The sequence below is a fragment of the Oncorhynchus masou genome, unplaced genomic scaffold (genome assembly GCF_036934945.1).
Source record: "Oncorhynchus masou masou isolate Uvic2021 unplaced genomic scaffold, UVic_Omas_1.1 unplaced_scaffold_5174, whole genome shotgun sequence".
Taxonomy (NCBI): domain Eukaryota; kingdom Metazoa; phylum Chordata; class Actinopteri; order Salmoniformes; family Salmonidae; genus Oncorhynchus; species Oncorhynchus masou.
The window spans coordinates 1-23,359 of record NW_027011579.1 but is presented as its reverse complement, the minus strand read 5'-3'; the positions used below and the strand labels follow the sequence as shown (position 1 = coordinate 23,359).

At 48.9% G+C, this 23,359-nt stretch overlaps 1 protein-coding gene across 1 annotated transcript; it reads right to left on the bottom strand.

Annotated features, from left to right (window-relative positions):
- Positions 1–2,368: 2,368 nt before the first annotated feature.
- LOC135535792 (FSD1-like protein) lies at positions 2,369–14,764 on the bottom strand (the record flags this gene model as incomplete). The annotated part of the gene is made up of 4 exons (XM_064962221.1): positions 2,369–2,491; positions 8,979–9,067; positions 10,197–10,448; positions 14,667–14,764. Coding segments are annotated over 4 exons (562 nt in total), but the record flags the coding sequence as incomplete, so codon positions are not given.
- Between the last annotated feature and the right edge of the window lie 8,595 nt (positions 14,765–23,359).

Here is a 23,359-nt window from a genome sequence, read left to right as displayed (position 1 = left end):
TCACACAGTCCCATACAGTACCACACAGTATCACACAGTCCCACACAGTACCACACAGTCCCATACAGTCCCATACAGTATCACACAGTCCCATACAGTATCACACAGTCCCATACAGTCCCACACAGTACCATACAGTCCCACACAGTACCATACAGTCCCACACAGTACCATACAGTCCCACACAGTACCACACAGTACCACGCAGTATCACACAGTACCACACAGTCCCATACAGTCCCACACAGTACCATACAGTCCCACACAGTATCACACAGTACCACGCAGTATCACACAGTATCACACAGTACCACACAGTACAGAAGTCCTCCATTATTCAACCCTACATCATCAGGAATAATAGCGTGTACTTGCAGTTCTGTTCCGACAAGGTATTGAACTCTGACCCCACGAGGTCACAGGTATTGTTCAGTAGCATACTGGAAGAAACTGAGGGAACCAAACCAAAAGAAGCCTCTCTAGGAGAGAGGAAGTGTTTCTAAGCCAATCACTCACACTTCCATACATAAAAAAAACAAAATATAGGAGACAATTATACAGCTGGTGGCAATCAACAGAGTTTCTCATCATGCCAAACACACCTTCACACATCAGAGAGAGACACAGAATGATCTAAACCTCGCATTCTAACCAAAACAAGGAGGTGGAAAGACTGGTCTATTCCCTGGATGAAACATCTAGCATTCCTGACAGAATGAGAATCCTATGGGTGTTCGATCCTCAAGAGATCTGGAACATGGTTCAGAGGGTTCCCTAACCCCTAATGCTGCAGCTAAGTTATGGTTGTGCACCACGGGGCTAGATCTTCATTCCTTTAAGGGTCTGTAGCTGCTTGGTTAAACTGTGAGGAGGGAAGGCAGGCTGGTTTGGTTTCTTCTAGCGCCAGACAGAGAAAAAGGCTCAGTGTTTCATGCATTGGGGCGGTTTCTGGGTTGACTGACAGATCAAGAACAGGAAGGGATTGTACTTGCACAGGAAGCCGGAAGTCAGAACAGGAGCGAAGTTCAGTTAATCATTGGTTGCGCCTGAATTGGCACATTATTCCTTATATAGTGCCTATAGAGCAGGGGATATTGAACTCTGACCCCACGAGGTGTCAGGGTATTGAACTCTGACCCCATGAGGTCCAGGGGTGTTGGAACTCTGACCCCACGAGGTGTCAGGGGTATTGAACTCACCACGAGGTGTCAGGGGTATTGAACTGACCCCACGAGGTGTCAGGGGTATTGAAACTCTGACCCCACGAGGTCCGGAGCCTGCTGGGTTTCTGTTTTACCTGATCATTATTGCACCAACCTGGTCCCAGGTCCTAAATCAGCCCATGATTAGAGGGGAATCACCCACCTGGTGTCCCAGGGGTCTAAATCAGGCCCTGATTAGAGGGGAATCACCCACCTGGTGTCCCAGGTCTAAATCAGGCCCTGATTAGAGGGGAATCACCCACCTGGTGTCCCAGGTCTAAATCAGGCCCTGATTAGAGGGGAATCACCCACCTGGTGTCCCAGGTCTAAATCAGGCCCTGATTAGAGGGGAATCACCCACCTGGTGTCCTTAGATCCAAATCAGGCCCTGATTAGAGGGGAATCACCCACCTGGTGTCCCAGGTCTAAATCAGGCCCTGATTAGAGGGGAAACACCCACCTGGTGTCCCAGGTTTAAATCAGGCCCTGATTAGAGGGGAATCACCCACCTGGTGTCCCAGGTCTAAATCAGGCCCTGATTAGAGGGGAATCACCCACCTGGTGTCCCAGGTCTAAATCAGGCCCTGATTAGAGGGGAATCACCCACCTGGTGTCCCAGGTCTAAATCAGGCCCTGATTAGAGGGGAATCACCCACCTGGTGTCCCAGGTCTAAATCAGCCCATCATTAGAGGGGAATCACCCACCTGGTGTCCCAGGTCTAAATCAGTCCCTGATTAGAGGGGAATCACCCACCTGGTGTCCCAGATCTAAATCAGGCCCTGATTAGAGGGGAATCACCCACCTGGTGTCCCAGGTTTAAATCAGGCCCTGATTAGAGGGGGAATCACCCACCTGGTGTCCCAGGTCTAAATCAGGCCTGATTAGAGGGGAATCACCCACCCTGGTGTCCCAGGTTCAAATCAGGCCCTGATTAGAGGGGAAACATCTACCTGGTGTCCCAGGTTTAAATCAGGCCCTGATTAGAGGGGAATCACCCACCTGGTGTCCCAGGGTCAAATCAAACCCTGATTAGAGGGGAATCTAAATCAGTCCCTGATTAGAGGGGAACAATGAAAAAAAACACAGTGGAAATGGCCTGGAGCCCCAGAGTTGAGTTAGAGGGTTCTAGGGAATAGGTGTTCCAGACGCATCCAGTCAGTCTGGGCTACTGGGCCACACTGTTGAGGCTGCTGTTGGAACCTCCCAGGCGTTCTCGTTCTTCTGGAAACTCTTGACTGCACTCGGACCTGCATCCCTGTGTACTGAGGCTCAGTCCACCACACCAAACCTGGAACACATCACATTAACACAAAACCTCCATCATAGTCAACAACATTATACCTGTAGATAACAAAATACACATGACTGGCCTGGTCAGGTTACCGTGGACCACAATCCCACAGAGAGATCTCTCACACCCACCAGAGGGGAAGAGATGGAGAGTATGGAGATGGGGGGTTATGACACCTCACACCGATTGTAAAACTAAGGCAGCAGACACAATTCCTTCGTCACTATGGAGAACCGGCCACAGGACATTAACATGCAATAAAATGGACTGTGGGACGATGGGTTTCGTCAGCCACAAATGGTGGTCATGACGACAGACGGAATATTAAAATGTAATGTCGTTTTTGCTATGTCATTAAAAGTTAAAGGACAACGTTATAACGAAAAACAGCGTAACTTTTAAGAGTTTTCCTAGTATGTGCGTGATGTTTGCAAATTGTACGTTGTGTGGAAAATGTCCAGATCAAAGAGATTGTTTTGGTGACATTAGTTGTCTAAAATCGGATCTGAGTAAAGACCTTGCCTCGTAACTATAGTTACGCCCAGAGAACTGCCCTGAAGGAGGTTACACCCAGAGAACTGCCCTGAAGGAGGTTACACCCAGAGAACTGCCCTGAAGGAGGTTAAGCCCAGAGAACTGCCCTGAAGGAGGTTACGCCCAGAGAACTGCCCTGAAGGAGGTTACGCCCAGAGAACTGCCCTGAAGGAGGTTACGCCCCAGAGAACTGCCCTGAAGGAGGTTACGCCCAGAGAACTGCCCTGAAGGAGGTGACACCCAGAGAACTGCCCTGAAGGAGGTTACACCCAGAGAACTGCCCTGAAGGAGGTTACGCCCAGAGAACTGCCCTGAAGGAGGTTACACCCAGAGAACTGCCCTGAAGGAGGTTACACCCAGAGAACTGCCCTGAAGGAGGTTACGCCAGAGAACTGCCCTGAAGGAGGTTACGCCCAGAGAAGTGCCCTGAAGGAGGTTACGCCCAGAGAACTGCCCTGAAGGAGTTTACGCCCAGAGAACTGCCCTGAAGGAGGTTACGCCCAGAGAACTGCCCTGAAGGAGGTTACACCCAGAGAACTGCCCTGAAGGAGGTTACGCCCAGAGAACTGCCCTGAAGGAGGTTACGCCCAGAGAACTGCCCTGAAGGAGGTTACGCCCAGAGAACTGCCCTGAAGGAGGTTACGCCCAGAGAACTGCCCTGAAGGAGGTTACACCCAGAGAACTGCCCTGAAGGAGGTTACGCCCAGAGAACTGCCCTGAAGGAGGTTACACCCAGAGAACTGCCCTGAAGGAGGTTACGCCCAGAGAACTGCCCTGAAGGAGGTTACGCCCAGAGAACTGCCCTGAAGGAGGTTACGCCCAGAGAACTGCCCTGAAGGAGGTTACACCCAGAGAACTGCCCTGAAGGAGGTTACACCCAGAGAACTGCCCTGAAGGCGGTTACACCCAGAGAACTGCCCTGAAGGAGGTTACACCCAGAGAACTGCCCTGAAGGAGGTTACGCCCAGAGAACTGCCCTGAAGGAGGTTACGCCCAGAGAACTGCCCTGAAGGCGGTTACACCCAGAGAACTGCCCTGAAGGAGGTTACACCCAGAGAACTGCCCTGAAGGAAGTTACACCCAGAGAACTGCCCTGAAGGAGGTTACGCCCAGAGAACTGCCCTGAAGGAGGTTACACCCAGAGAACTGCCCTGAAGGAGGTTACGCCCAGAGAACTGCCCTGAAGGAGGTTACACCCAGAGAACTGCCCTGAAGGAGGTTACACCCAGAGAACTGCCCTGAAGGAGGTTACGCCCAGAGAACTGCCCTGAAGGAGGTTACGCCCAGAGAAGTGCCCTGAAGGAGGTTACGCCCAGAGAACTGCCCTGAAGGAGGTTACGCCCCAGCGAACTGCCCTGAAGGAGGTTACGCCCAGAGAACTGCCCTGAAGGAGGTTACACCCAGAGAACTGCCCTGAAGGAGGTTACGCCCAGAGAACTGCCCTGAAGGAGGTTACGCCCAGAGAACTGCCCTGAAGGAGGTTACGCCCAGAGAACTGCCCTGAAGGAGGTTACGCCAGAGAACTGCCCTGAAGGAGGTTACACCCAGAGAACTGCCCTGAAGGAGGTTACGCCAGAGAACTGCCCTGAAGGAGGTTACACCCAGAGAACTGCCCTGAAGGAGGTTACGCCCAGAGAACTGCCCTGAAGGAGGTTACGCCCAGAGAACTGCCCTGAAGGAGGTTACGCCCAGAGAACTGCCCTGAAGGAGGTTACACCCAGAGAACTGCCCTGAAGGAGGTTACACCCAGAGAACTGCCCTGAAGGAGGTTACACCCAGAGAACTGCCCTGAAGGCGGTTACACCCAGAGAACTGCCCTGAAGGAGGTTACACCCAGAGAACTGCCCTGAAGGAGGTTACGCCCAGAGAACTGCCCTGAAGGAGGTTACGCCCAGAGAACTGCCCTGAAGGCGGTTACACCCAGAGAACTGCCCTGAAGGAGGTTACACCCCAGAGAACTGCCCTGAAGGAGGTTACACCCAGAGAACTGCCCTGAAGGAGGTTACGCCAGAGAACTGCCCTGAAGGCGGTTACACCCAGAGAACTGCCCTGAAGGAGGTTACACCCAGAGAACTGCCCTGAAGGTGGTTACGCCCAGAGAACTGCCCTGAAGGAGGTTACGCCCAGAGAACTGCCCTGAAGGAGGTGACACCCAGAGAACTGCCCTGAAGGAGGTTACACCCAGAGAACTGCCCTGAAGGAGGTTACGCCCAGAGAACTGCCCTGAAGGAGGTTACACCCAGAGAACTGCCCTGAAGGAGGTTACGTCCACTTCTGACCCGCGGCTATAATACCTGTGAGTGAAGAATTAACAGACCAGACTAAATGACCCTGAGCTGCAGCCAAGGTCTGAGTGGTCAGCAAACCCAAAACTCAGCCAAGGTCTGAGTGGTCAGCAAACCCAAAACCAGGTTGAAGAAGACAAAGGAACCCTTTAACAACCGATGGAAGAGTAGCTGTATCTGAAGGGGGTGAATTCCAGCAGGACCACCCGGTCACCACTCTCCAAGGAACCGTGTGTCTACACTGTTTCCCTCCCGCTGGAACCATCCCCACGGCTGATTTGGCCCTCCTCCAAAGACCCTTTTCAGAACGAGGACGAGGAAACGGACCACTAAGAGAAAGGACACTGACACCGTGAGGAGAAACGAGAGAGCTACACCCAGTAACTGAAGATGTGCCGTCATCAGAGAAGTTGGTATCCGGTCCACTCAGAGACCCCCATCTGAGACCCCCCACACTGTCCACTCAGAGACCCCCACACTGTCCACTCAGACCCCCCACACTGTCCACTCAGAGACCCCCCACACTGTCCACTCAGAGACCGCCACACTGTCCACTCAGAGACCTCCCACACTGTCCACTCAGAGACCATCCACACTGTCCACTCAGAGACCCCCCACACTGTCCACTCAGAGACCTCCCACACTGTCCACTCAGAGACCCCCATCTGAGACCCCCACACTGTCCACTCAGAGACCCCCACACTGTCCACTCAGAGACCCCCACACTGTCCACTCAGAGACCCCCCATCTGAGACCTCCCACACTGTCCACTCAGAGACTGAGACCTCCCACACTGTCCACTCAGAGACCCCCCACACTGTCCACTCAGAGACCCCATCTGAGACCCCCCACACTGTCCACTCAGAGACCCCCCATCTGAGACCCCCACACTGTCCACTCAGAGACTGAGACCTCCCACACTGTCCACTCAGAGACCCCCACACTGTCCACTCAGAGACACCCCATCTGAGACCCCCACACTGTCCACTCAGAGACTGAGACCTCCCACACTGTCCACTCAGAGACCCCCATCTGAGACCCCCCACACTGTCCACTCAGAGACTGAGACCTCCCACACTGTCCACTCAGACCCCCACACTGTCCACTCAGAGACCCCCCATCTGAGACCTCCCACACTGTCCACTCAGAGACCTCCCACACTGTCCACTCAGAGACCTCCCATCTGAGACCCCCCACACTGTCCACTCAGAGACCTCCCACACTGTCCACTCAGAGACCTCCCATCTGAGACCCCCCACACTGTCCACTCAGAGACCCCCCATCGGAGACCTCCCACACTGTCAACTCAGAGACACCCCATCAGAGACCTCCCACACTGTCAACTCAGAGACCCCCCATCGGAGACCTCCCACACTGTCCACTCAGAGACTGAGACCTCCCACACTGTCCACTCAGAGACACCCCATCTGAGACCTCCCACACTGTCCACTCAGAGACCCCCCATCTGAGACCCCCCACACTGTCCACTCAGAGACTCCCCATCTGAGACCTCCCACACTGTCCACTCAGAGACTGAGACCTCCCACACTGTCCACTCAGAGACCCCCCATCTGAGACCTCCCACACTGTCCACTCAGAGACTGAGACCTCCCACACTGTCCACTCAGAGACACTTCATCTGAGACCTCCCACACTGTCAACTCAGAGACCCCCCATCTGAGACCTCCCACACTGTCCACTCAGAGACTGAGACCTCCCACACTGTCCACTCAGAGACCCCCCATCTGAGACCTCCCACACTGTCCACTCAGAGACTGAGACCTCCCACACTGTCCACTCAGAGACACTTCATCTGAGACCTCCCACACTGTCAACTCAGAGACCCCCATCTGAGACCTCCCACACTGTCCACTCAGAGACCCCCATCTGAGACCCCCCACACTGTCCACTCAGAGACTGAGACCTCCCACACTGTCCACTCAGAGACCCCCCATCTGAGACCTCTGACACGTAATTACATCATTATATTCTGACCCATAAGAGCGTCAGTCCGGGACAAGGTTAGGATTAAAATAAGCATAGCTGACAAATGCACCCAAGTGGGTTTTTCTCTCATGTACTCTCTCTCTCTTTTAAATCCCCATTTTGTGTAACACGTGTCATATTGGCCCGCTAGGGACCGGCTCTTATCCAGAGAGACAGCCTATCAGAGGCTCTTATCCAGAGAGACAGCGTATCAGAGGCTCTTACCCAGAAAGACAACGTATCAGAGGCTCTTACCCAGAGAGACAGCGTATCAGAGGCTCTTACCCAGAGAGACAGCGTATCAGAGGCTCTTACCCAGAGAGACAGCGTATCAGAGGCTCTTACCCAGAGAGACAGCGTATCAGAGGCTCTTATCCAGAGAGACAGCGTATCAGAGGCTCTTACCCAGAGAGACAGCCTATCAGAGGCTCTTATCCAGAGAGACAGCGTATCAGAGGCTCTTACCCAGAAAGACAACGTATCAGAGGCTCTTACCCAGAGAGACAGCGTATCAGAGGCTCTTACCCAGAGAGACAGCGTATCAGAGGCTCTTACCCAGAGAGACAGCGTATCAGAGGCTCTTACCCAGAGAGACAGCGTATCAGAGGCTCTTATCCAGAGAGACAGCGTATCAGAGGCTCTTATCCAGAGAGACAGCGTATCAGAGGCTCTTATCCAGAGAGACAGCGTATCAGAGGCTCTTATCCAGAGAGACAGCCTATCAGAGGCTCTTATCCAGAGAGACAGCGTATCAGAGGCTCTTACCCAGAGAGACAGCGTATCAGAGGCTCTTACCCAGAGAGACAGCGTATCAGAGGCTGTTATCCAGAGAGACAGCGTATCAGAGGCTCTTATCCAGAGAGACAGCCTATCAGAGGCTCTTATCCAGAGAGACAGCGTATCAGAGGCTCTTACCCAGAGAGACAGCGTATCAGAGGCTCTTACCCAGAGAGACAGCGTATCAGAGGCTGTTATCCAGAGAGACAGCCTATCAGAGGCTCTTACCCAGAGAGACAGCGTATCAGAGGCTCTTACCCAGAGAGACAGCGTATCAGAGGCTCTTACCCAGAGAGACGTACAGTCAGTGCAGTCATCATCATGAGACAGAAAGGTGGGACAACCAGATACTAGTGACAGTAAGTACATTTCTTCAGCAATGTCAGTGCTGGTTAGAAAAGACAAGTACGAGTGTTTAGTTCAAGAAAGGCAGGACAAGTTCTCTGGTGTTATCTAGTTCTTGAGGAAAGGCAGGACAAGTTCTCTGGTGTTATCTAGTTCTTGAGGAAAGGCAAGACAAGTTCTCTGGTGTTACCTAGTTCTTGAGGAAAGGCAAGACAAGTTCTCTGGTGTTATCTAGTTATTGAGGAAAGGCAGGACAAGTTCTCTGGTGTTACCTAGTTCTTGAGGAAAGGCAAGACAAGTTCTCTGGTGTTATCTAGTTCTCGAGGAAAGGCAGGACAAGTTCTCTGGTGTTATCTAGTTCTCGAGGAAAGGCAAGACAAGTTCTCTGGTGTTATCTAGTTCTTGAGGAAAGGCAAGACAAGTTCTCTGGTGTTATCTAGTTCTCGAGGAAAGGCAAGACAAGTTCTCTGGTGTTACCTAGTTCTCGAGGACCGGCAGGGGATATAATACACAGGTGTGTGGGAGTGGCGGTCAACCACAATACAGACAAAACTTACCATGAAGGCTGGTACAACAGGTTGGCTAAACTTAGCCTTGAACGTGTGGATCAACTGCTTAGTTTCAGCATTGTAGAAGGACAGTTGTCCTGAGGGAGACCAAGAGAAAACAAAACAGCATTAAAACTACTGTATCCACGTCACTTCAAGCGCAGAGAGAGCACGGTGTAAAGTGTGTTCTGATCGTCAGAGGAGAAAAGCCTAGTTTGTAATCATTTCCTGAGGAAGGGAGATGAAATCCAATATGGCCGTATCCGATGGCCTGTGTATACGGGATGCCAGCGCCTGAGGGATATGGTATTCCACCCAGACTGACTAAAACACACCAATCTGTACCGCGTACAACAATGAGGACCCGCCGAACTCAGTAGCTGCTACCTGCATAAATGTATGGCTCAACAACGGCTGCTAGCTGCATCAATGTATGGCTCAACAACGGCTGCTAGCTGCACCAATGTATGGGATCAACAACGGCTGCTAGCTGCATCAATGTATGGCTCAACAACAGCTGCTAGCTGCATCAATGTATGGCTCAACAACGGCTGCTAGCTGCATCAATGTATGGGATCAACAACGGCTGCTAGCTGCATCAATGTATGGCTCAACAACAGCTGCTAGCTGCATAAATGTATGGCTCAACAACGGCTGCTAGCCGCATCAATGTATGGATCAACAACGGCTGCTAGCTGCATCAATGTATGGCTCAACAACGGCTGCTAGCTGCATCAATGTATGGATCAACAACGGCTGCTAGCTGCATCAATGTTTGGCTCAACAACAGCTGCTAGCTGCATCAATGTATGGATCAACAACGGCTGCTAGCTGCATCAATGTATGGCTCAACAACGGCTGCTAGCTGCATCAATGTATGGATCAACAATGGCTGCTAGCTGCATCAATGTATGGATCAACAACGACTGCTAGCTGCATCAATGTATGGATCAACAACGGCTGCTAGCTGCATCAATGTATGGATCAACAACGGCTGCTAGCTGCATAAATGTATGGATCAACAATGGCTGCTAGCTCCTAATACTTTAGCTGTGCTTGACTGAGCTTTCCTGCCGAAACGTAACCAACTAAATAGTCCCCAAAGTGTAAACACCACCTTTCTGCCATCTCAGGCACGCTAAAGCAAATACTCAAAAGTATCTGAAATATTTAAAATTATTTTTTGAACCCAGGTGTGGTTCCTATATGTCTCGGACATCAACCCACCTGAGTCCAGGTCACAGAAGACCCCGATGCGTCCAGGCGCGGTGCCGTCCAGGCTCTTGGCCTTGTTGTTGTGCTTGGCAGCGAAGGAGGGCTGCAGCCAGTTGTTGATGTGGATACACCAGGTTGTGTTGGTCTTACCCAGCTGGTCAAACTTTCCCAGGTTCCTGTAGGAGACCCCAACACTGTAGGACTTACAATCTTTAAGGGCTTTCACCTCCCAGTAGTGTTGACCACAGTCCATAATGGTATCACCTGAGGAGAGGGGGGGGTACAGACATTAAGGCTTATCAATCCCTTCGTGACAGACAGAGCAAACCTCACAACTTGCATGTTGGTGTCACCTGGTGGGTGGACACTATGCTATTACAACGTCTTACATAACACCTGGCTGGTGACTGGAGAGGACAGACAGGACATTTGAATCAATCACTACACAGACGCGCATAGTGTTACTCATTGCTGGTGTCTGTTGGGAGTGGATATGATATAATTACATCGTCATGTTATTCCTGGGTGTGGAGGACAGGAAACCTTTTCAATCCCTTGGGAGTGGACAATGCACAGTAACAGGAAAACCCTGTTGAACATATTTACCTAGCACTCTGTCCTCACTTATTGAACATCTGACAGAGCAGTGACAACACACCACTACTGACTATACTATGTGGGTAGTGACTGACACAACACTAATGTGTGTTGAGCTTGGAAGACCGTATGATATTGAATGCTGAGCCGTAGTCAATGAACAGCATTCTCACACAGGTGTTCCTTTTGTCCAGGTGGGTGAGGGCAGTGTGGAGTGCAATAGAGATAGCATCATCTGTGGATCTGTTGGGGCTGTATGCTAATTGGAGTGGGTCTAGGGTTTCTGGGATAATGGTGTTGATGTGAGCCATGACCAGCCTTTCAAAGCACTTCATGGCTACAGATGTGAGTGCTTTAAGGTTGGTAGTGTTTACCTACTTAACACAGCGTTGTGTGGATGTTGTGTTTACCTACCTAACACATACTCTGTGTGTGTTTGCACGTGCACGTTTACCTAACACAGTGTAGGACTCTCCAGTGAACCGGTCTCTGCTACATTACTCTGTGTGTGTTTGCACGTGCACGTTTACCTAACACAGTGTAGGACTCTCCAGTGACCCGGTCTCTGCTACATTACTCTGTGTGTGTTTGCACGTGCACGTTTACCTAACACAGTGTAGGACTCTCCAGTGACCCGGTCTCTGCTACATTACTCTGTGTGTGTTTGCACGTGCACGTTTACCTAACACAGTGTAGGACTCTCCAGTGACCCGGTCTCTGCTACATTACTCTGTGTGTGTTTGCACGTTTACCTAACACAGTGTAGGACTCTCCAGTGACCCGGTCTCTGCTACATTACTCTGTGTGTGTTTGCACGTGCACGTTTACCTAACACAGTGTAGGACTCTCCAGTGAACCGGTCTCTGCTACATTACTCTGTGTGTGTTTGCACGTTTACCTAACACAGTGTAGGACTCTCCAGTGAACCGGTCTGCTACATTACTCTGTGTGTGTTTGCACGTGCACGTTTACCTAACACAGTGTAGGACTCTCCAGTGAACCGGTCTCTGCTACATTACTCTGTGTGTGTTTGCACGTGCACGTTTACCTAACACAGTGTAGGACTCTCCAGTGACCCGGTCTCTGCTACATTACTCTGTGTGTGTTTGCACGTGCACGTTTATTTAACACAGTGTAGGACTCTCCAGTGACCCGGTCTCTGCTACATTACTCTGTGTGTGTTTGCACGTGCACGTTTACCTAACACAGTGTAGGACTCTCCAGTGACCCGGTCTCTGCTACATTACTCTGTGTGTGTTTGCACGTGCACGTTTACCTAACACAGTGTAGGACTCTCCAGTGAACCGGTCTCTGCTACATTACTCTGTGTGTGTTTGCACGTTTACCTAACAGAGTGTAGGACTCTCCAGTGAACCGGTCTCTGCTACATTACTCTGTGTGTGTTTGCACGTGCACGTTTACCTAACACAGTGTAGGACTCTCCAGTGAACCGGTCTCTGCTACATTACTCTGTGTGTGTTTGCACGTGCACGTTTACCTAACACAGTGTAGGACTCTCCAGTGAACCGGTCTCTGCTACATTACTCTGTGTGTTTGCACGTGCACGTTTACCTAACACAGTGTAGGACTCTCCAGTGAACCGGTCTCTGCTACATTACTCTGTGTGTGTTTGCACGTGCACGTTTACCTAACACAGTGTAGGACTCTCCAGTGAACCGGTCTCTGCTACATTACTCTGTGTGTGTTTGCACGTGCACGTTTACCTAACACAGTGTAGGACTCTCCAGTGACCCGGTCTCTGCTACATTACTCTGTGTGTGTTTGCACGTGCACGTTTACCTAACACAGTGTAGGACTCTCCAGTGACCCGGTCTCTGCTACATTACTCTGTGTGTTTGCACGTGCACGTTTACCTAACACAGTGTAGGACTCTCCAGTGAACCGGTCTCTGCTACATTACTCTGTGTGTGTTTGCACGTGCACGTTTATTTAACACAGTGTAGGACTCTCCAGTGACCCGGTCTCTGCTACATTACTCTGTGTGTGTTTGCACGTGCACGTTTACCTAACACAGTGTAGGACTCTCCAGTGAACCGGTCTCTGCTACATTACTCTGTGTGTTTGCACGTGCACGTTTACCTAACACAGTGTAGGACTCTCCAGTGAACCGGTCTCTGCTACATTACTCTGTGTGTGTTTGCACGTGCACGTTTACCTAACACAGTGTAGGACTCTCCAGTGAACCGGTCTCTGCTACATTACTCTGTGTGTGTTTGCACGTGCACGTTTACCTAACACAGTGTAGGACTCTCCAGTGAACCGGTCTCTGCTACATTACTCTGTGTGTGTTTGCACGTGCACGTTTACCTAACACAGTGTAGGACTCTCCAGTGAACCGGTCTCTGCTACATTACTCTGTGTGTGTTTGCACGTGCACGTTTACCTAACACAGTGTAGGACTCTCCAGTGAACCGGTCTCTGCTACATTACTCTGTGTGTGTTTGCACGTGCACGTTTACCTAACACAGTGTAGGACTCTCCAGTGAACCGGTCTCTGCTACATTACTCTGTGTGTGTTTGCACGTGCACGTTTACCTAACACAGTGTAGGACTCTCCAGTGAACCGGTCTCTGCTACATTACTCTGTGTGTGTTTGCACGTTTACCTAACACAGTGTAGGACTCTCCAGTGACCCGGTCTCTGCTACATTACTCTGTGTGTGTTTGCACGTGCACGTTTACCTAACACAGTGTAGGACTCTCCAGTGAACCGGTCTCTGCTACATTACTCTGTGTGTGTTTGCACGTGCACGTTTACCTAACACAGTGTAGGACTCTCCAGTGAACCGGTCTCTGCTACATTACTCTGTGTGTGTTTGCACGTGCACGTTTACCTAACACAGTGTAGGACTCTCCAGTGACCCGGTCTCTGCTACATTACTCTGTGTGTGTTTGCACGTGCACGTTTACCTAACACAGTGTAGGACTCTCCAGTGAACCGGTCTCTGCTACATTACTCTGTGTGTGTTTGCACGTGCACGTTTACCTAACACAGTGTAGGACTCTCCAGTGAACCGGTCTCTGCTACATTACTCTGTGTGTTTTGCACGTGCACGTTTACCTAACACAGTGTAGGACTCTCCAGTGACCCGGTCTCTGCTACATTACTCTGTGTGTGTTTGCACGTTTACCTAACACAGTGTAGGACTCTCCAGTGACCCGGTCTCTGCTACATTACTCTGTGTGTGTTTGCACGTGCACGTTCACCTAACACAGTGTAGGACTCTCCAGTGACCCGGTCTCTGCTACATTACTCTGTGTGTGTTTGCACGTGCACGTTTACCTAACACAGTGTAGGACTCTCCAGTGAACCGGTCTCTGCTACATTACTCTGTGTGTGTTTGCACGTTTACCTAACACAGTGTAGGACTCTCCAGTGACCCGGTCTCTGCTACATTACTCTGTGTGTGTTTGCACGTTTACCTAACACAGTGTAGGACTCTCCAGTGACCCGGTCTCTGCTACATTACTCTGTGTGTTTGCACGTGCACGTTTACCTAACACAGTGTAGGACTCTCCAGTGAACCGGTCTCTGCTACATTACTCTGTGTGTGTTTGCACGTGCACGTTTACCTAACACAGTGTAGGACTCTCCAGTGAACCGGTCTCTGCTACATTACTCTGTGTGTGTTTGCACGTGCACGTTTACCTAACACAGTGTAGGACTCTCCAGTGACCCGGTCTCTGCTACATTACTCTGTGTGTGTTTGCACGTTTACCTAACACAGTGTAGGACTCTCCAGTGAACCGTTCTCTGCTACATTACTCTGTGTGTGTTTGCACGTGCACGTTTACCTAACACAGTGTAGGACTCTCCAGTGAACCGGTCTCTGCTACATTACTCTGTGTGTGTTTGCATGTTTACCTAACACAGTGTAGGACTCTCCAGTGAACCGGTCTCTGCTTCCTCTGATGGCAGGCGACCGAGTCGTCAACGTCCTCTTGGGAGACGGAGTTCCACTTCTACAACAGAGAGGAAGGAAAGACATTACAACACAAAACACACAGCCGTTACAATACACTGACGTTACAACACACTGACGTTACAACACACTGACGTTACAATACACTGACGTTACAACACACTGACGTTACAACACACAGCCGTTACAACACAAAACACACAGCCGTTACAACACACAGATGTTACAACACACTGACGTTACAACACACTGACGTTACAACACACTGACCTTACAACACACAGACCTTACAACACACAGCCGTTACAACACAAAACACACAGACGTTACAACACACAGCCGTTACAACACACTGACGTTACAACACACTGACGTTACAACACACTGACCTTACAACACACAGCCGTTACAACACAAAACACACAGACGTTACAACACACAGCCGTTACAACACACAGCCGTTACAACACACTGACGTTACAACACACTGACGTTACAACACACTGATGTTACAACACACTGACGTTACAACACAAAACACACAGGCGTTACAACACACTGACCTTACAACACACAGGCCTTACAACACACTGACGTTACAACACACTGACGTTACAACACACTGACCTTACAACACACAGCCGTTACAACACACAGCCGTTACAACACACAGACGTTACAACACACAGCCGTTACAACACACAGACGTTACAACACACAGACGTTACCCTAACGATGAGTAATACAGTACAACAGACAAGACAGTCAAGTGAACAAGGATGCTGTGGAGAAGCCCACTTCCTTTCAGCTAGATATCCGGCCCCAAGGACCAATTTCTCTGAAAGAAGATGGAGTTTTCCCACAGATGTCACTGTAAACTATGAAGATAAACAACAACCCTTGCGTGCAGTATGAAACAAACGGATAAAGACGGTCTTTCAATGCACTCAAAGTTTATTAGAACGCAAACAATCTCAAGCTTAGTGGCAATAGACACAAGCAGACAGGGGTGATAGACACAAGCAGACAGGGGTGATAGACACAAGCAGACAGGGGTGATAGACAGGGGTGATAGACACAAGCAGACAGGGTGATAGACACAAGCAGACAGGGGTGATAGACACAAGCAGACAGGGTGATAGACACAAGCAGACAGGGGTGATAGACACAAGCAGACAGGGGTGACAGACAGGGTGATAGACAGGGGTGATAGACAGGGGTGATAGACACAAACAGACAGGGGTGATAGACAGGGGTGATAGACGCAAGCAGACAGGGGTGATAGACACAAACAGACAGGGTGATAGACACAAACAGACAGGGTGATAGACACAAGAAAACAAAAAAAAAATGCTTTTGGTCTTCATTTAAGGTTAGGCATAAGGTTAGGAGCTTAGTTAGAGTTAAGGATAGGTTTAAATTCTGATTTTAATAAGATAAATGTTTCAAATAGGCAGGGTTTTAGCCCTAATTGTGACTTTGTGGCTTGGGTAACTAGTGACGACCTACAGGGAGTTACAAGACAATGCCTTATTTCCAGCACAGGGAGAGGGATAATGTCATGTGATTAGTGACACCATACAGTGAGGAAGTGAAGCGCTACCAAAAAGGTTAACGTAGTCAACAGGGTAGCCAGATATATCAGTCTGAGGTAGTCCTTTCTCAGTCCAGCTTTACGTGACGTGTAGCTAATTTAATAAATTGTTTTATTTAACTCGGAAAGTCAGTTAAATACAAATTCTTATTTACAATGATGGCCTACACTGGCCAAACCCGGACGACGCTGGGCCAATTGAGCGCCCGCCCTATGGACTCCCAATCACGGCCAGTTGTTATACAGCCTGGATTCGAACCAGGGTCTGTAGTGACGTCTCTAGCACTGAGACGCAGTGTCTTAGACCGCTGAACCAGGGTCTGTAGTGACTCCTCTAACACTGAGATGCCTTAGACCGCTGAACCAGGGTCTGTAGTGACTCCTCTAACACTGAGATGCAGTGTCTTAGACCACTGAACCAGGGTCTGTAGTGACTCCTCTAGCACTGAGATGCAGTGTCTTAGACCGCTGAACCAGGGTCTGTAGTGACTCCTCTAGCACTGAGACGCAGTGTCTTAGACCTCTGAACCAGGGTCTGTAGTGACTCCCCTAGCACTGAGATGCAGTGTCTTAGACCGCTGAACCAGGGTCTGTAGTGACTCCTCTAGCACTGAGACGCAGTGTCTTAGACCTCTAACCAGGGTCTGTAGTACTCCCCTAGCACTGAGATGTAGTGTCTTAGACCGCTGAACCAGGGTCTGTAGTGACTCCTCTAACACTGAGACGCCTTAGACCTCTGAACCAGGGTCTGTAGTGACTCCTCTAGCACTGAGATGCCTTAGACCTCTGAACCAGGGTCTGTAGTGACTCCTCTAACACTGAGATGCCTTAGACCTCTGAACCAGGGTCTGTAGTGACTCCTCTAATACTGAGATGCAGTGTCTTAGACCTCTGAACCAGGGTCTGTAGTGACTCCTCTAGCACTGAGATGCCTTAGACCTCTGAACCAGGGTCTGTAGTGACTCCTCTAGCACTGAGATGCCTTAGACCTCTGAACCAGGGTCTGTAGTGACTCCTCTAGCACTGAGACGCCTTAGACCTCTGAACCAGGGTCTGTGTGACTCCTCTAACACTGAGATGCAGTGTCTTAGACCACTGAACCAGGGTCTGTAGTGACTCCTCTAACACTGAGATGCAGTGTCTTAGACCTCTGAACCAGGGTCTGTAGTGACTCCTCTAACACTGAGATGCAGTGTCTTAGACCACTGAACCAGGGTCTGTAGTGACTCCTCTAACACTGAGATGCAGTGTCTTAGACCGCTGAACCAGGGTCTGTAGTGACTCCTCTAGCACTGAGACGCAGTGTCTTAGACCTCTGAACCAGGGTCTGTAGTGACTCCTCTAACACTGAGATGCCTTAGACCTCTGAACCAGGGTCTGTAGTGACTCCTCTAACACTGAGATGCCTTAGACCTCTGAACCAGGGTCTGTAGTGACTCCTCTAGCACTGAGATGCCTTAGACCTCTGAACCAGGGTCTGTAGTGACTCCTCTAACACTGAGATGCCTTAGACCTCTGAACCAGGGTCTGTAGTGACTCCTAGCACTGAGATGCAGTGTCTTGGACCGCTGAACCAGGGTCTGTAGTGACTCCTCTAGCACTGAGATGCAGTGTCTTAGACCGCTGAACCAGGGTCTGTAGTGACTCCTCTAGCACTGAGACGCAGTGTCTTAGACCTCTGAACCAGGGTCTGTAGTGACTCCCCTAGCACTGAGATGCAGTGTCTTAGACCGCTGAACCAGGGTCTGTAGTGACTCCTCTAGCACTGAGACGCAGTGTCTTAGACCTCTGAACCAGGGTCTGTAGTGACTCCCCTAGCACTGAGATGCAGTGTCTTAGACCGCTGAACCAGGGTCTGTAGTGACTCCTCTAACACTGAGACGCCTTAGACCTCTGAACCAGGGTCTGTAGTGACTCCTCTAGCACTGAGATGCCTTAGACCTCTGAACCAGGGTCTGTAGTGACTCCTCTAACACTGAGATGCCTTAGACCTCTGAACCAGGGTCTGTAGTGACTCCTCTAATACTGAGATGCAGTGTCTTAGACCTCTGAACCAGGGTCTGTAGTGACTCCTCTAGCACTGAGATGCCTTAGACCTCTGAACCAGGGTCTGTAGTGACTCCTCTAGCACTGAGATGCCTTAGACCTCTGAACCAGGGTCTGTAGTGACTCCTCTAGCACTGAGACGCCTTAGACCTCTGAACCAGGGTCTGTAGTGACTCCTCTAACACTGAGATGCAGTGTCTTAGACCACTGAACCAGGGTCTGTAGTGACTCCTCTAACACTGAGATGCAGTGTCTTAGACCGCTGAACCAGGGTCTGTAGTGACTCCTCTAACACTGAGATGCAGTGTCTTAGACCACTGAACCAGGGTCTGTAGTGACTCCTCTAACACTGAGATGCAGTGTCTTAGACCGCTGAACCAGGGTCTGTAGTGACTCCTCTAGCACTGAGACGCAGTGTCTTAGACCTCTGAACCAGGGTCTGTAGTGACTCCTCTAACACTGAGATGCCTTAGACCTCTGAACCAGGGTCTGTAGTGACTCCTCTAACACTGAGATGCCTTAGACCTCTGAACCAGGGTCTGTAGTGACTCCTCTAGCACTGAGATGCCTTAGACCTCTGAACCAGGGTCTGTAGTGACTCCTCTAACACTGAGATGCCTTAGACCTCTGAACCAGGGTCTGTAGTGACTCCCCTAGCACTGAGATGCAGTGTCTTAGACCGCTGAACCAGGGTCTGTAGTGACTCCTCTAGCACTGAGATGCAGTGTCTTAGACCGCTGAACCAGGGTCTGTAGTGACTCCTCTAGCACTGAGACGCAGTGTCTTAGACCTCTGAACCAGGGTCTGTAGTGACTCCTCTAACACTGAGATGCCTTAGACCTCTGAACCAGGGTCTGTAGTGACTCCTCTAACACTGAGATGCAGTGTCTTGACCACTGAACCAGGGTCTGTAGTGACTCCTCTAACACTGAGATGCCTTAGACCTCTGAACCAGGGTCTGTAGTGACTCCTCTAACACTGAGATGCCTTAGACCTCTGAACCAGGGTCTGTAGTGACTCCTCTAGCACTGAGATGTCTTAGACCGCTGAACCAGGGTCTGTAGTGACTCCTCTAGCACTGAGATGCCTTAGACCTCTGAACCAGGGTCTGTAGTGACTCCTCTAGCACTGAGATGCAGTGTCTTAGACCGCTGAACCAGGGTCTGTAGTGACTCCTCTAACACTGAGACGCCTTAGACCTCTGAACCAGGGTCTGTAGTGACTCCTCTAGCACTGAGACGCCTTAGACCTCTGAACCAGGGTCTGTAGTGACTCCTCTAGCACTGAGATGCCTTAGACCTCTGAACCAGGGTCTGTAGTGACTCCTCTAGCACTGAGATGCCTTAGACCTCTGAACCAGGGTCTGTAGTGACTCCTCTAGCACTGAGATGCCTTAGACCTCTGAACCAGGGTCTGTAGTGACTCCTCTAGCACTGAGATGCCTTAGACCTCTGAACCAGGGTCTGTAGTGACTCCTCTAGCACTGAGATGCCTTAGACCTCTGAACCAGGGTCTGTAGTGACCTCCTCTATCACTGAGATGCCTTAGACCTCTGAACCAGGGTCTGTAGTGACTCCTCTAGCACTGAGATGCCTTAGACCTCTGAACCAGGGTCTGTAGTGACTCCTCTAGCACTGAGATGCAGTGTCTTAGACCACTGAACCACTCGGGCTTCATAAAGCCTTCAAAAAAAAAATAATTCTATAACCATATGTCATGCTTTATAAAGGGTTCATAACTGTGTCACATAACACTATGTCAAATATGACATAAACCTGTGCTTTATAAAGGGTTCATAACTGTGTCACATAACACTATGTCAAATATGACATAAACCTGTGCTTTATAAAGGGTTCATAACTGTGTCACATAACACTATGTCAAATATGACATAAACCTGTGCTTTATAAAGGGTTCATAACTGTGTCACATAACACTATGTCAAATATGACATAAACCTGTGCTTTATAAAGGGTTCATAACTGTGTCACATAACACTATGTCAAATATGACATAAACCTGTGCTTTATAAAGGGTTCATAACTGTGTCACATAACACTATGTCAAATATGACATAAACCTGTGCTTTATAAAGGGTTCATAACTGTGTCACATAACACTATGTCAAATATGACATAAACCTGTGCTTTATAAAGGGTTCATAACTGTGTCACATAACACTATGTCAAATATGACATAAACCTGTGCTTTATAAAGGGTTCATAACTGTGTCACATAACACTATGTCAAATATGACATAAACCTGTGCTTTATAAAGGGAGGCATAACACTACTTAATAAAGGCCTTATTACATCCTATTAAATTGAGGCTTCACAAAGCATCTATAACCGTGTGATGCATCTTGGTAGAGCATTGCAACACCAGGATAGTGGGTTCAATTCCCGGGACCACCCATACGTAGAAATGTATTCACGCATGACTGTAAGTCGATTTAGATAAAAGCGTCTGCTAAATTTGATATATTATGTTACTGTTAAACATTTCTAGGATGTCCCAACCTCTTTCCTTCCTGGGTGAATAGACAATATTGGGCCTGACCTCAACTTCCCCACAATGCTGTGCTGCAGGATGACGCATCTCTAAAGTGCAGTCACATTGGTAGGGCCTTTCAAAATACTTTTTTTAACCCAAATTCCATTTTATTGTTTTGTTTTTCCAAGGTTTCGGATTTCCCACACGTTTTTCCTGGTTTTAAGTTTTGAGTTTTTGAGTTTTGAGGTCTGGAAAAAATCAAACATTTTTGTTGTTGTGTTTTTGTTGTTGTTGGGTGTAATAGCCCTTAGTTCAGTGTCCATGCCCTGCACTGCAGTTTGGCTAGCGGCTGTTCTGTAGTGCAGGAGGAACACGTGATGTGATTGGACGGAGTTAAAGGCCAGCAACACTCCGTATTATTCAGAGCCCCATGAAATGACACCATATACACATTCTACAGACCCAACTGAGTTTTCCCTACAATACTTCTACTGCGGCATCCAGAATAGCCTCTGCTGTATTCCATATACAGTGATTCACCTTGGGGGCATTTATTTTACCTTTGGAACATGTTTTAAACCACACATCACTTCAATATGAACACATTTGAATCATTGTTTAATGTTTAGACCACTTTTCATATATCATGAATGGTTATTGATACTTTTCAACTATTGCGTGGGGGGAGGGGGGGGGGCTTTGAAAAAAAATGAAAAAAATCTGAAATTCTGTGACCCGGAAGTCATTTTTTAGTGTTGCCTGACTAGATGTGATGAGTTTGCAAATCAAATGCTCCACTTGTGCTGCAAGTGAAAAACAAGTTAACATTTTATTTATTGTAATTCATTTTATTTTGTAGCGTTTAAGTGTTGAGTTCTCTGAACCCGGTGTTCTTCAATGTGGCAGATGGTGTTGTCCAAAACTTCACTAGAGTTCTTTAACATACTATGACTAGTCAGTGTCTCTGCCTCGGAACTGCAGCTCCATTTCCTTCATTCTATCACGCTCTCACACACACACACACACACACACACACACACTATTGTACTCACACACCAGAGAGACTTGGGTCACTGTTTTCATGAATATATAATCTGGGCCTATAAGTGTTGAACATTCAAAATATTGTCAGGAAGTGAAGCTCAAGCACCATGGAGATAAGAGCATTTGTGTGTTACATATAAATTACATTTACGTTTATTTACATGTTTATTTACAACAACAGAAAAACACACTGCGATTTGACATACCAGGTATCAAGCAGAAATGGACTTAAAAAGTCTTTACCAAATTAAATCTGTGTCTCATGAAACCCTTTGGATGTATCATTTCAGAAGGTCAGTGTACTAGCTAGGGCACAGTGCAGGTGTTAATCACGACCAGAGGGACCCATCAAAGGGCCAAATTAATCCCTGGTAGATTTAAAACAGCATCATTCTGCGTTTCTGGTGAGAACAAACTCTTCCACATTGAAGGAGGTCCTCTAAATATGACATGTATGTCTGAGCAAAGGCAAACAGAAGCTCCTCATTCAGGAAAGTTGTGCTGTTTGGGTTGAGAGGCTGGACACCTTGCATTATCTCACAATTCTTCTTTGAAAAACACCTCTGCAGCTCAGCGGTGAGACTGTCAAGCAGCTGATAAAAGACAGCTCTATGGAAGCTCTCACCATCACTTTGGTCACTATGTTTCTGTCCTACATAAACAATGAGTTGTGAAATCTTAAGCTTCTCTTTCTCTCTTTACACACTGTTTGTACACTTATTTTGCAGTGCTCTGCATTCTCTTCAATGTCCTGTAGCTCTCTCAGAACTGCTTGAAGCCTGTCCCTCAGATTATTACGGCATGCCATGTATCTGCATGCCAACCTTCCATCCGTAAGTCTCCGTAGTGCCCTGGGCTGCTCCTGCGGTTTCAGGTCTTTCTGAACGGCAAGCCACTGGAGATGAAAGTACGAGCCAGATACAAAGTTTTATAAAGCTTCTGCAGGAGAGAAAAATAAAGTTAACAGCCTCTGGCACTGATTTAGACAGCATTGACAAGAACCAAATTCAAACAATGTGCATTACAGTGCACATAAAATGCTAACCTTGCACTGTTTTTTAATCCGTGCAGACACCAGAATGCTTTCCGCTCATGACGGATGCACCATCACAGCCTTGCCCCACAAGATTATTTCTGTCGTCCAGACCGTGTTTTTCACGACAATCAACGTGAGACCGGCTGCATCGAACCTTTCAGCTGACTGAAAGTGTAAAAAGCTTTCATGGACGGCCCCGTTGTAATAGTACCTCACAACTAAAGACGTTTGTTTGGTTTCATCTGAAATTACACTAAAAACTTTCTTTCACTTTGTACCGTCTCAGCTAAGCCCTCAGCTAAGCCCTCAAGAAATTTGTTCTGGATTTGGTGGCTTGTGTTTCTTAGCATTGCCACATGCAATCATATTTTCCTATATGAGAAGGTCATGCTTTGCTATTTCTTCTAAGGTTGTCAAAAAC